At 41.9% G+C, this 12,548-nt stretch overlaps 1 protein-coding gene across 1 annotated transcript in view; it reads right to left on the bottom strand.

The window, feature by feature from the left end:
- Positions 1–10,838: 10,838 nt before the first annotated feature.
- Positions 10,839–12,548, bottom strand: part of LOC120546870 — a 48,409-nt gene continuing 46,699 nt past the window's right edge. Inside the window, exon 8 of the mRNA XM_039782112.1 lies at positions 10,839–11,048. Within this exon, the coding sequence (XP_039638046.1) occupies positions 10,983–11,048 (66 nt within the window). The 3' untranslated portion in view covers positions 10,839–10,982. The remainder of the gene's footprint in view (positions 11,049–12,548) is intronic.

The raw sequence follows: 12,548 nt of genomic DNA, 5'->3' as shown, positions 1-12,548 counted from the left end.
TCCTGATGGCATCATCGGCCTGCGACCTTCAGCACTCACTGGATCGGTTCGCAGCCGAGTGTGAAGCGGTTGGGATGAGGATCAGCACCTCTAAATCGGAGGCCATGGTTCTCAGCAGGAAACCGATGGAATGCCTTCTCCAGGTAGGGAATGAGTCCTTACCCCAAGTGAAGGAGTTCAAGTACCTTGGGGTTTTGTTCAAGTGAGGGGACAATGGAGCCGGAGATTGGTCGGAGAATCGGGCAGCGGGTGCGGTATTACATTCCATCTATCGCACCGTTGTGACGAAAAGAGAGCTGAGGCCAGAAGGCAAAGCTCTCGATCTATCGTCAGTTTTCGTTCCTACCCTCACCTATGGTCATGAAGGCTGGGTCATGACCGAAGAACGAGATCCAGGGTGCAAGTGGCGGAAATGGGTTTCCTCAGGGGGGCCGTAGAGATCGCCCCTTAGGGATGGGTGAGAAGCTCAGTCATCTGTGAGGAGCGCGGATAGAGCCACTTCCTCCTTGCGTCGAAAGGAGAAAAAGGCGCCAGTTGAGGTGGTTTGGGCATCTGGTGAGGATGCCCCTGGGCGCCTCCCTAGGGAGGTGTTCCGAGGCACGTCCAGCTGGGAGGAGGCCTGGGGAAAACCCAGGACTAGGTGGAGGGATTATATCTCCAACCTGGCCTGGGAACGCCTCGGGATCCCCCAGTCGGAGCTGTTTAATGTTGCTTCCGGAAAGGGAAGTTTGGGGTCCCCTGCTGGGGCTGCTCCCCCCGACCCGACAACCGGATAAACCGGACGAAGATGGATGGATGGATGGATGGATGGATTTTTCTTTATGTTTGAGGCCTGAAATGTGGCAAAAGGTCGAAAATGTTCAAGGGGCCGAATACTTTCGCAAGGCACTGTACTTACATGTCTCTCTCCGTTTAGAAGAAGTCTACTGGCTAATCCTGCCTTGTACTGACTGACGCTGGAGAAACAGCAAGCTGATGTGATCCTTACCTAGCTACTGAGCATGTGTGACTCCCACCAAAGATGTTACAGAAGTTGAGATGTCTCACTCTGTAGCTAAAACAGAGAGCTCAACACACAGGGTGAAAAGAGGAGCTGCAGCAATGTGCGGTACAACAAAAATATGGTGTTTTTGAAAATTAAACCATGTAAACCTATTCTGGTACAACCTCAAAATACAATTGTAAACCTGAAAATGAGCATAATATGAGCAGTTTAAAATTCCAACAAAAAAGAGCAGAAGGAAACGGAAATGGAGTGAAAATACGGCGTAATTTCCTGCGGCACCCGAGCAATCCCGGAAGTGGAACGTCAAGGATATAGACTAACCACTCTACAACAGAGTTCACTCCTTCCTTCTCAATTAATGAATGCTGTCAGCAGCACCGGGCAATGTCCCCAAAAGTCAAAAGGGGTCACCTCTCAAGACAAAGAAAAGCATGATAAAGAAAACATGAAGAAAAGAACGATACGTCATAACCACAATCTAAAATTTGCCTTGTGTAATGGGTGTGACGTCATGGCCCTGTGAAGGGCGGAGGTTATTTAGGGGACAACGGTAATTTGCGCTCCCTCTCTTGCTCTATCATCCGCAGAATCAGGAAGTGCAGCGGGTTGTTCATGTGAAGGCCAAACATTTTGCCCTATGCGAGTGCAGAAGAATGCAGTAACGGAAGACAGGTTGCCGTATAGGTGCTGTCAAACAATTCCAGTCAGCTGTTTAGATAAGCTCAAACTTGGACCGCGAGATAATGATTTATCGTTCATCACGACATTAAAACATGCTGCTGGTCTGAATGAAACCTAAATGACTGTCTTTGAGTGCAATATTGTCTGTCATTGTTTTTCCCCACACATTAATTTATAGTAATGGGCATTTATTTGTACAATTTGTTTTCTTTCTTAGTTGGGTTTGTTTGTTTTCTTTCATTTTTTAAAAAATATTATTAAAGGGTAAAGTGCAATATATCGCTGACAGGCGCTGTGCAATTCTAAGCGGGGTTATAGGCTCAGATATAGCTTTAGAGACCCCTTATTGCCTGCTAGTGTGGATTGAGGTATTAAGTCTTCTATTATTACCTGCATGTAATTAATGTGAGTTTTAAAGTGTGTAGTGGTATTTTGTTTTATTGCTCTTTTATTGTGTGTATTGGGTCCTAAAGCATATTAATCACTACTGTGCAGTTCCACGCGGGCGCTGTTGGCCTTTTCCCTTTTAGTGTTTTTAATCTATGCCGACTTTGTGAATTAACTCAATTTATATTTTGTAACTGGCCTCTCGTCCTGGTTTGTTCTGGACACTTACCCTTTTCCGTCACTACACTTGGATTTTTCATTGATGCCTACTGTATTTGTTCATGCCCCCTACCAAAAGCACCGTCTTCTTTTCAAATGTACTCAGGGCCGGCGATTGCTATAGGCGACCTGAGGCGATTGCCTAGGGCGTCCAAAGTGTTCGGGGCGCCCGTCGGCCCTTAGGTGCTCTTCCAATTAATAATAGAATTAGAACGACAAGCGAAATAAAACGTGTTTATTAAACATGATCATCCTAGGGCCCCTCAGCCACACGCTTTACTTGTCAACCTTTCATTACACTTTTGCAGTCTATGGGTCAGACTCAAACACGCGGAGCTCTGAAGCAGAGCTGTGCGTTGCTTAGTGTCCACTCTGCGCTGTAGAAATAGAGACGAGCAGCAAGACACGAACGCGGGCGCAGCGGCGCACCTTCCCTGGTCTGTGCAGCTTCAGGTTTATAATGGACGCTCTGCTGTGGGCATTGCGCGGGCCTAGGCCCACCCACTTTTCAACAGGCCCACCCAAAACATTTCCTCAAAAACATTAATTAATTAATATATTATAATTTGGTGAAGAATTATTAAAAATCGGCAAATAATCTCATAATTTGTGCTAAAGTTGTCTAAATGTTTAGTTTTCAAAAAAATTTAAAAACTGGTCATGTCTATATTTATGTTTCGCGCCAAGTTCAGCAGACAGTGAGGTTCGGATCGGATGCCGTTGCGTAGGTATGCTAGGCTAGCTAACAGTGATCTGAGAGTGTGAAAATCATTTCCAGTAAAGGACAAGGTTGTAACAGCCGTTGTTTAGGTACTTAACGCGTAACGCGAACGGTCTCAGAGTCATCGCTGCAACCAGGAGATGAAAGAGAGCTGAGATCCACAACGCCTAGCACATCTTTGTCTCGCCACCGCAGGATGCTAGCGTGCTTGCACGGCTGGGGCTAAGCGTGGTTAGCGCGACCAGCGCCGGTGCTAGTGCCAGCAGCAGAGAGCAGAAGCCAGCATGCAAGTGTTATTTACATAAACTTCTGGTGTACCTACAAACTTTACAATCCATCGTTTTATGAGTGCATAACCTATATATACTAGTGTAGACCTTTGGTATCATTGGGCATTATTAGTGGGGTAATGTTAAGAGACACTTCGGATCCATTAGCCTCTGCGCTAAGCTATTCAGCGGCTAACGCTACTCGCTAACTTTCCCAATGTTAGACCCAGGTGAAAAAGCTTCTGGGGGTGTTTGGCTCGAGGTCATGGTGCAAAGGACCCTAGGGTGAAATTACTCCGAACCATCACTTTAAGAAGAGAGAAAATAAATGTCTGTTGTGTTCATAGTTAGTGTGATGATTATTTCTTTATCCTTGTTTTCAAAGTGTTCATGTCAAATGTGAAAAATCTCAGCATATAATATTACCCCTGTGCCCATTGATTTTAACTTTTGCATGTGAATTGCTGTGCCTGTGTGTTTTAATTAACAATGTCACGTGTGTTTTTAATGATTTTGGTGTTTGCATGTTTATTTTAATCCCGTTTGCTGTGCCCGTGTGTTTTAATTAACGTTATTGCGTAGTGTAACTTTCTTTAACCATGAACACTTTTATTATTTATGGTGGGGTTAATATATATATATATAAAATAATATACACACACACACACACACACACAAACACACCCATACATATACATACACACACACCCCACTAGGCATTGCTACACCCCTTTCTCTGACTTTGGGACGGCACGGCCTGGACTGATAGGCTGATCAAAGACAGGTGCGGAAAATCGTGCCTTAGGATTTATGAAAGACAGGTGTGGCAGGAACTTCGGGGCAGTGAAAAGGGACAAACGAGAACGGACGGGGAGCACCGAAAGGTTGTGATTTATAAAAACAAATACTTGGCGGAGAATAATGCGGTCCTCCACGCAAAACTCTCGGACCCATGCGTACGCATTTTGGAGACAAAATAGGAATTGGCGGCGCGAATGGTGAGGTGGTGAACTGAAGTCAGACTGCAGAGAGTAAATGGGAATAACTTTAAAAGTAAAAAAAATATATTGATGCCCCCGCACATTTTTTCATTCCATATCATCCACATTACCATGAAGATTAAATCCAGCAGTGTTATTTGCGCTTGTACAGAGTGATAATTGTTCCATAAACACTTCCAACTCAAATCTTAAATAAAAACTCGTTCTTAATATTTAAATCAGTGCTGTCTCACCGTCACATTGTCCGCTACAGAGCGCGGGAGGAGGAGATGGCCCGACTGCATGGAATACAGGATAGCATCAAATATCCTAGCATTAGATAACGGCAGAACACAGTGTAAATAACTAAATATCTATCTTTAAAACTATGCATATATCATCAAATGTCAAAGTCTGAAAATAACCGTTAAGCTCGCGCAATCTTTACCCTTAGGGCGTTTTCACACATACCTCGTTTGGTCCGGACTTTCGGACTTTTAGTTTGATCCGAACCAAAATTAAAGGTGTGGAACTCTCCCCGGACCATGGTCCGGATCAAAAGACCAAATTTTGGTCCGACAAAAGAGGTGGTCTCGGTCCGGACCAAACTGAACCATGGTCCGGTTCGTTGATAGTGTGAAAGCATTTTTGGATGGTTCGGACTTCGACCAAATACAGGAAGCTCTGGCAGGCTCTCCTCGTGTTACAAGACCGGGAAGCTCCTTTAAGGAATAGCTCGGTGCTTGAGAGAGAGAGAGAGAGAGAGAGAGAGAGAGAGAGAGAGAGAGAGAGAGAGAGGCGGTAAATGCGCTCAGAGCAGACAGCTGTCGGCTATCAGAGCAGAGAATACATCAGCAGTTTATTTGTTAAGTGGTAGTAAATGTACAGTGTAGGTTTCAGTTTGTCTCTGAATAAATGCTCCAGAAAGAAAGTTCCGTGTCTTGCTTCTCTACATCACAACAAAAACAAAAAGAGCCGCGGCAGTAGGGGAGAGCAGCGGTCAGTTGAATAGCCTAAACTCGGACCCAGAGAGAGATACCGAGGACGGGGAAGTCCGTCAACAAACCAATCAGTTCTAAGTATCTGGAGACGCAGCTACGCATGTGATGACGGCAGGACGTAGTTTTGTCACGCATAGATCTGTAGTGCGCTTGCAAAACTGCAGTGTGAAACCAAAACTTACCGGATCAAATGTATACAACGTAACAAAAACATGAACCTTGGTAACGGACCTTGGTTCGGACTTTCGTGTGAAAACGCCTAATGTCCTCGTTATCAGTCCGAACTTTAAAACTGTTCATAACAAAACCTGCATGAAGAAAAGTGTGTTTGCCTATTTCACTTTTTATTTCGTCTTCAATTTGTGTAGGATCAACGTAGGGTACAGATTTGAACATTGGCAAATTATCAAATATGTTTTATCAATATTAATAAAGTTATGAATATGGTTATTTCATAACTTTATCAAATCGACAAACAATCAAAACGGGGCACCACCCTGCAAGTCAGGGACCAATAATTAAACTGTGGAACAGTCTCATTTCTGTAAAAATCCTTTAAAAGGAATTAAAGGAAGGGTGATTTCGGCGCGACCCGTTCGACCGAGCAATTATCACAACAAATACACAAATAATCACCAGCAACTGCTAATTACGTATAATCGAATTTATTAACGTCACAATTATCAGTAGCCAATAAATAATCCTTCAATAATAAAAAGTATATACCTTTTTCAGTATCACCACCCAAAACAAAGCAAAAACAAAACAGCATGTGTTGTGGACACGTGTGTGTGTGTGTATGTGTGTGTGTGTGTGTGTGTGTGTGTGTGTGAGAGAGTGAAAGAGGAGGGGCGGTGTCGAGTGTAGTTCTAATACAAAACAACTCCCCATAATTGGTTACTCCTGTGAGCTGCACAAAATTATTTAGCCTCAAGAGGGCGATAGTGGTGCTGGGTGCACGAGGAGGGGTCGAACAGGTCGGAGGTTGCTAGGCAACCCCATGTGGTTAAGCCAGCGTGCGCTTCGGAGCTACGTGGCTAGCTTGTGTTCGTGTTTGTTAGTAAAAGGAACAGAATAAAGGAGGAAAACATAACGGCCAGCTCAGTGGCTAACAGCTGATTTCCGCGATTGTCTCGCAGACAGTAACTAAACTCCGTGAAAGGAGTGGTTTAGCAGGTAGCACTTACGGGTTTTAACCAGCTACTTAACACAACAAAACAGTATAGTGATCAATTTATACATTCACAGAAAACAGATTAATAATCACGTATAGACCAGTACATAATTAAAACACAGATCACATTAATGGCAAGAAGTGGTAGCGAACCCTTTGCTCATTAATAAACACACTACTTATCTCTGCCCAGATGTCAGCCTTTTTACGGTGTGTTCAGTCCGTTTATTCCTGTCCATAAGTTTCCACAGAAATGAAACAGAACGGGTCCCTGGCGTCAGCGCGCCACGGAGAAACTTCCCCCAAAAAGGCAGCAAGGGGGCAAGTTTAGTCGACTTTGAGAAGAAAAATGTCGTTTCCTTCTCACTGCAGATATGAAAACACTGTGCGTTTTCAAGGATCCACCGAAATTAAATCCACTTTCCCCAGAAAATGGAAGTTCAGCACAAGCGCTTTGCGTCTCCTGTCAGCAACGTGGAGTTGCAAGTGAAGACAACAGGATTTTGGGTGATCAGGCTTATTTATAGGTCAAGACTCCATGCTGTGTTTATGGTCGCCGCTGACCCAATAGGAAGACTCGAAACTCTTGAACGTCGATTGATTATGTAATCTTTTATTTTATATAAAAAAAAAAAAAAAAAAACGACCTCTGGTTTTTGTGTGTGTTTTTGTTGGGGTTTTTGGTTGTGAGAGTTGGGTTTAGGACAGATTTGTCTCTCTGGTCAGCTCAATCTGAGGCCTTTTTGGTTAAATTAGGTTTAACCAGCTTCTTGGTCCCCAACAATTTGTATCTCAGGGTGGGGATACCACTAGTTGATGCTGTGTTGGCTGTGCTGTAAACATATAAATACTCGCGTGACCCCGCGCGTAATGCTGCGCGGATGGCACTGCTGGCCCTGCAGGAGGACTAACCCCCAATGGAAGAATCAGGAGAAAAAGAGACTTCAGGGACCATGACGATGACTAATATGCCGATTTAGATTCCCTAAAGCTGAGCTCTTGGATCATGTACTGAAATTGGGTCCAGTAGAGAGGGGCAAGGCGCGAACCGTGCCCTCCGGTCCAAATACAGGTCCTCGCCACTCTGGGGAAACCGGCTGTTTCCAGAGGGAAATGTCAGACAGCTAAGTGTTTTTTAAATAAATATTATATAGAATCTTCAACTTTATCACTAAGGCTTGTTTGGATATAATATATAGTTCTGTTAAATTTTATTATATATGTCTGGTATTTTTTTTTTTTTTATTTAACCTTTATTTAACCAGGAAGAAACTCGTTGAGATTAAAAATCTCTTTTCAAGAGTGTCCTGGCCAAGGCAGGCAGCAGTACAACCACACATACATGCCAACACAAAATACACAAAAACACTAAGAACATAAAACAACTGAAACAGCAACTCCTCAGAGTCAACCAGAATCCTAAACACATCAGGTAAAACATCTACAGCCAGATGTCATTCCCTCCAAGTTAAACAACATCGTCTTAAAAGCGACCACTGAGACCAGTTTAGTAAGTTTCAGGGATTTCTGTAACTTGTTCCATGCAGAGGGAGCAGCAAACTTAAATGCCTTTTTTCCCAGCTCAGTTCAGTTCTGGTATATCGAAGCTGTCCCCGAGTGCCATAATGCCTGCTGTTTTGGAAGATTTTATTAATAAAGGTAGTCTATAGATCCGGTTTCCCTACACTGTGCGACAACAGGCCGAAATTATAATTCAATTGGCAGCAATTCCCGGAGGCGCCTGAGAGGTTTTTTGTTTTGTTTTTCTTTCTCCGCCAGTCGTCATGATTCGGATTTATCGGTGTAACGAAAGAACAACTGCCAGGGTCATTACCATACTGATCAGCATTTACGAGGTGCTTGACATTGACTATTTATGGTTAAAACTGGGCGGTACAGGGCAGGATAAGAGGCTGATCCACGCACGCACGCTTGTAGGTAATCTCTGATTTATAAAGGGAACATTGCTTACAGGTGTGCGTTACACACGGTTTTATAAATCTGACTTTTTTCAGCATACGCCAATTTGGGCTTTTGAGCGCACCGCGACACTTATATAGTAAAGATCCTACACACAGTTTTATAAATGAGACCCCAGGTCCGGATTTGTTACGGAATGGCTGCAGCCACAACTGACAGCTGAAGTCACGAGGACCCACGAGATCTCGCAAATTCCGTAGAATAGAACCACAAAACCAAGAACAGTTTGTATCCATCCAGAGGAGTAGAGGGGAAACAACTCTGTGCTGTGTTTTCAAGGTGTAGTGCAAGGGAATATGATCCGCCCGTGAAGCACGGTATTTTATTTAGAAAATTAACCAGATGTTTTATTTTGTTTGTGCTCTACTTCCTGTCCCGCACAATCTGAATTGTGCTGAATTGCTGCGGAGCTCTCCGGCGAAGTTTGTTATAAATAAAGTGTAAATTTAAATCTTGAAGTGGTCCTGGTTCATTACTGTCAGTGGAAAGTTAATTGCTGGTATAATTTTAAAGAACCTCTCTCACATTTCATTGTGTGCGTGGCATGCGCACTACAACTCAACATGTTAAAAACACAGATTTGTCTTGAAGTAAAATTTAGCTAACAAAGTAAATTCAATAATATTTGATTTTTTACTGTGCCTTTCTCTCTCTATCTATTTTTTTTATTATGTCTTCTTACCTGTAAAGTGAAGCAGCGGTATCAGAAATAAAGACATTTTGATCCATTTGAACTCTTCCATCGTGCTTCTCTGTGTCTCTGCCCTTCTCTCTCTCTGTTCTGATGCTCAGAACTGTTTCTAAAATAGTGCTTTAGTCAAGAGATTCATCTACTTCCTGAAATAAGGATGATGTCACTTCCTCGTTACTTTTAGGGTTAGAGGTAGGCTTTTTGAATCTGTTAGACGCCAAAAAGTTTTCAATTTTGCAATTTTTAAACGTAGTCTTCTCAGTTAAATGTTTCTGCATTCATTGATCCAATCTAACGCTGCAACAAACCAACTGTATTAATCTCATGTTGAGTCTGGTGTTCACACTGTGTCCTGTCCCAGGGTGTATTTGTGACACTGACGTATTTCACACCAGAAAAGAAGAAGACGAAGACTGAGGAAGTTGAGTGTGGGAAGATTTTTGGTTAAGAAATCTTTGCAGTAATGCAGCTTGATTTCTTCAGATTGTGGTTCATTGTATCTTTGCAGTATGTTTCTGAGAACTGAAGGAGAAGTGTTTAGGTGAGAATGTGGGTAACACCAGCAGCAGAGCTCTGCAAGTTTTACCCTCTAATGAGGACCAGATAAACATCAGAAACACACAGACAGTCCACACTTTATTAGGACAAAGAGACACTTATTGAGTTGTGTTGAAAACTACTTCAACCCCTGGAAGGTTTGGGCTCACTGAGACTAGTTTCAACAAACGGTTGAAACACTGAGTTCCTGACTGAACTGAGTGAGGCAACTGGGACAGGAGAAAAGTCAGAGGACATCTGGTGGACAGGAAGAGAATGGCGCTGAACTGGTTTGAGGAAGTGTGTGAATGTGTCTGGAGGGACAGAGAGGCAGAATGGGACACACTGCAGAGACGAATAGTTGGACGTTTAAGATGTGTGAAATGTTTTTACATCAATATTAGATCACAGTATACCACTGTATATATAGTAGTTAAAAGTAGCTCAACCTCAACAATAAAATGTTACTTATGTGTTGATGCATCAGTATTAAGGATTCACTTTTCATTATAACTCTGTTAGTACAGGAAGGAAGCACAGAACACAGAGTAGAATGAAGTGAACATGTTTTTATTTGCAGATTATATTGTAATAAACTTTAAATTAGCCAGCACTAATTTAGAAAAATACAGCCCCTTTATTTAACAATGCATAATTCATACGCGCAAAAAACAGTTCCTTTGTCGACAGCTCCAAGACGGGTCAAATTATAGCGGCGACCTTTCATCAAATCTGTCCTCCTGCTAATAAGTCCCCTAAGTAGTAAAACACCCCTGGCCCGACAACCGGAAACAAGCTCCACTCCCCAAGAACACCACGCCACTCGCCCGGCTCTCCTTTATCAGTTCAGCGTCTCAGCAATCAAGTCCAGCTGAGACTGATCAACTAGCAGAGTCTCTGACAGCAGCAACAATGTGGATCAGGTGGATCTTATTAGTCTTTGATTAGTTGTCACAGTCCTCACAGACAACCACCACCCAAGTTTACTACAATATTGCAATCACAGAATAAAGAGAAGACTGTTACTGCACACGCACACGCACACACCTAAAGCTGCTGGAGCTTCAACAACAAGCAGTACATCTTAAAATCAGCTCTGAAATCTGCAGCTGGGAGACTATTTCAGGAAGTTAACAAGAGTTAAATAAAGTTCAAATCCAGCTGCTGTTCTCAACTGGCTGCAGATGAAATTTTTTTTTTACAATTGATGCAGGAAAATACATCAGACTAAAATAAAATAAGCCTTGATGATTCTTTTAGTTATTTCCAGTCTTGAACTAGTCCAGTAAAAGGTGACGAGTTGATCAGTGGAGTCTGATGGAGGCAGAAGTGTTGGTCAAACTCCATCAGGAGATCTGATGTTTTCATAGTTCACTGTATCATCATCTACATCATAACGCACCTGGGGAAAAACAACACAATCAAAGACACACTTTCCAATCCCAATCCCACTTCTCTGATCTGTAGGCATCCACCCCCACATTTAGCTCAGGGAAATAAGAAATAAGTTAAAAGACAACAAGTACATTTCATTACACTCATTATAGTGAAGAAGACAGATTGTGGTATTTGTGATCTCAAGGAAATTGAAAATGAAGTTCATTTTACTTTGTATTGTCCATGTTATCATGATTTAAGATTCTAATTATTTAACAAAGTTGTAATAAAAGAGATGATTCACGATATAGATCTGTTAGTTTGGTTGTTTGTACATGAAACATTTTTATTTGCAGACTTTTTAGAACAAGCATGGGCTAAAATAAAGATGGCTTTGTATCGATGATTATCTGTCTGGAAGGGACATTCCTCGTTTCTTTTTGGTGTCTATTTTGTTTTATAAATGAAATGTTAAGTTCTAGTTGGTCCATTTAGGGGTTACACTATCATGTTGTGGCTGCTGTAATAGGTTTTCTTTATTCTTTGTGCAGTACGTTGCGAACGTTGCACTAAGAAATATCTGTTTATTAACAGTTGTATGTCTGTGTATAATAGAAATTGTCTGTAGAACAAGTTTCAAAGTTGAATTTGTTTTGAAATTTTTGCAGCTTTTTTCGGTATCGCTTCGTACTTTTTTTCAACATTTGTTCCTTTTAAATGTTTTTAGTGCTTTTTATGTTTTTGTCACTTGGTAGACAGGAAAGGAGGGTTTTGGGAGGTTAGAGAAGTCCATGTTGTCACTTTTCGACATTTTGGGCGATTTTTCCAAAATATTTCAACCATTTTTTAGGGCAAAGTCCAGGTAATAAACTACCAGAACTTTCTCTGTTATTTTACAGATTTATTTCTCAGTGTGTGTGTGGACATTGGAGTAGAAGCTGTGGATGAAATGTATTTTGTATTGGTGTCATGTCATTCTGTGTGGGATGGACCACTTAGTGGCATCACATATAAATCATATATCATATTGTATCATTAGGAAGATGCTTTTGTTACAAATTACTGAATTTAAGACCAAAACAAACATTTGCATCCACTTCACCTCTTTATTATTGTTTCCTGTCTTCTTCTATCTAAATGTACAGTTTAAAATTAAGAGTGTGTAAAGCATCAACTGTAAAAACATTTCATTATTTAGTTGTAAAAACTCACAGCGATTTCCTCGCGTCTGTGTTTTCTTCTCTGAAAAGACAAGAGAAAGAGAGGACTTCAGTTTCCACAGTGAAAATCAGCTTCATCAAAACTTGTTGTTTCTAAGTTTGATCTGTGAATGTTCTCACCTTTAGCTCTCGGTCCACATGTTGACGGCCACAACAATTATTATGAGAGCTGCTAAACCCACGGGCACAAAGAGGATCCTCCCCAACCTGGAGAAAGAAGGACTACATCAGAGATATGTTTTAGATGGAGCTTTCAGACTTAAAAGAGGAGAGAGTTAACATTAAAGTGTCTAAATGTTCCACTA

Source organism: Perca fluviatilis, chromosome 18 (assembly GCF_010015445.1).
Source record: "Perca fluviatilis chromosome 18, GENO_Pfluv_1.0, whole genome shotgun sequence".
Lineage (NCBI taxonomy): Eukaryota > Metazoa > Chordata > Actinopteri > Perciformes > Percidae > Perca > Perca fluviatilis.
This window is presented reverse-complemented; position numbering and strand designations above follow the sequence as displayed.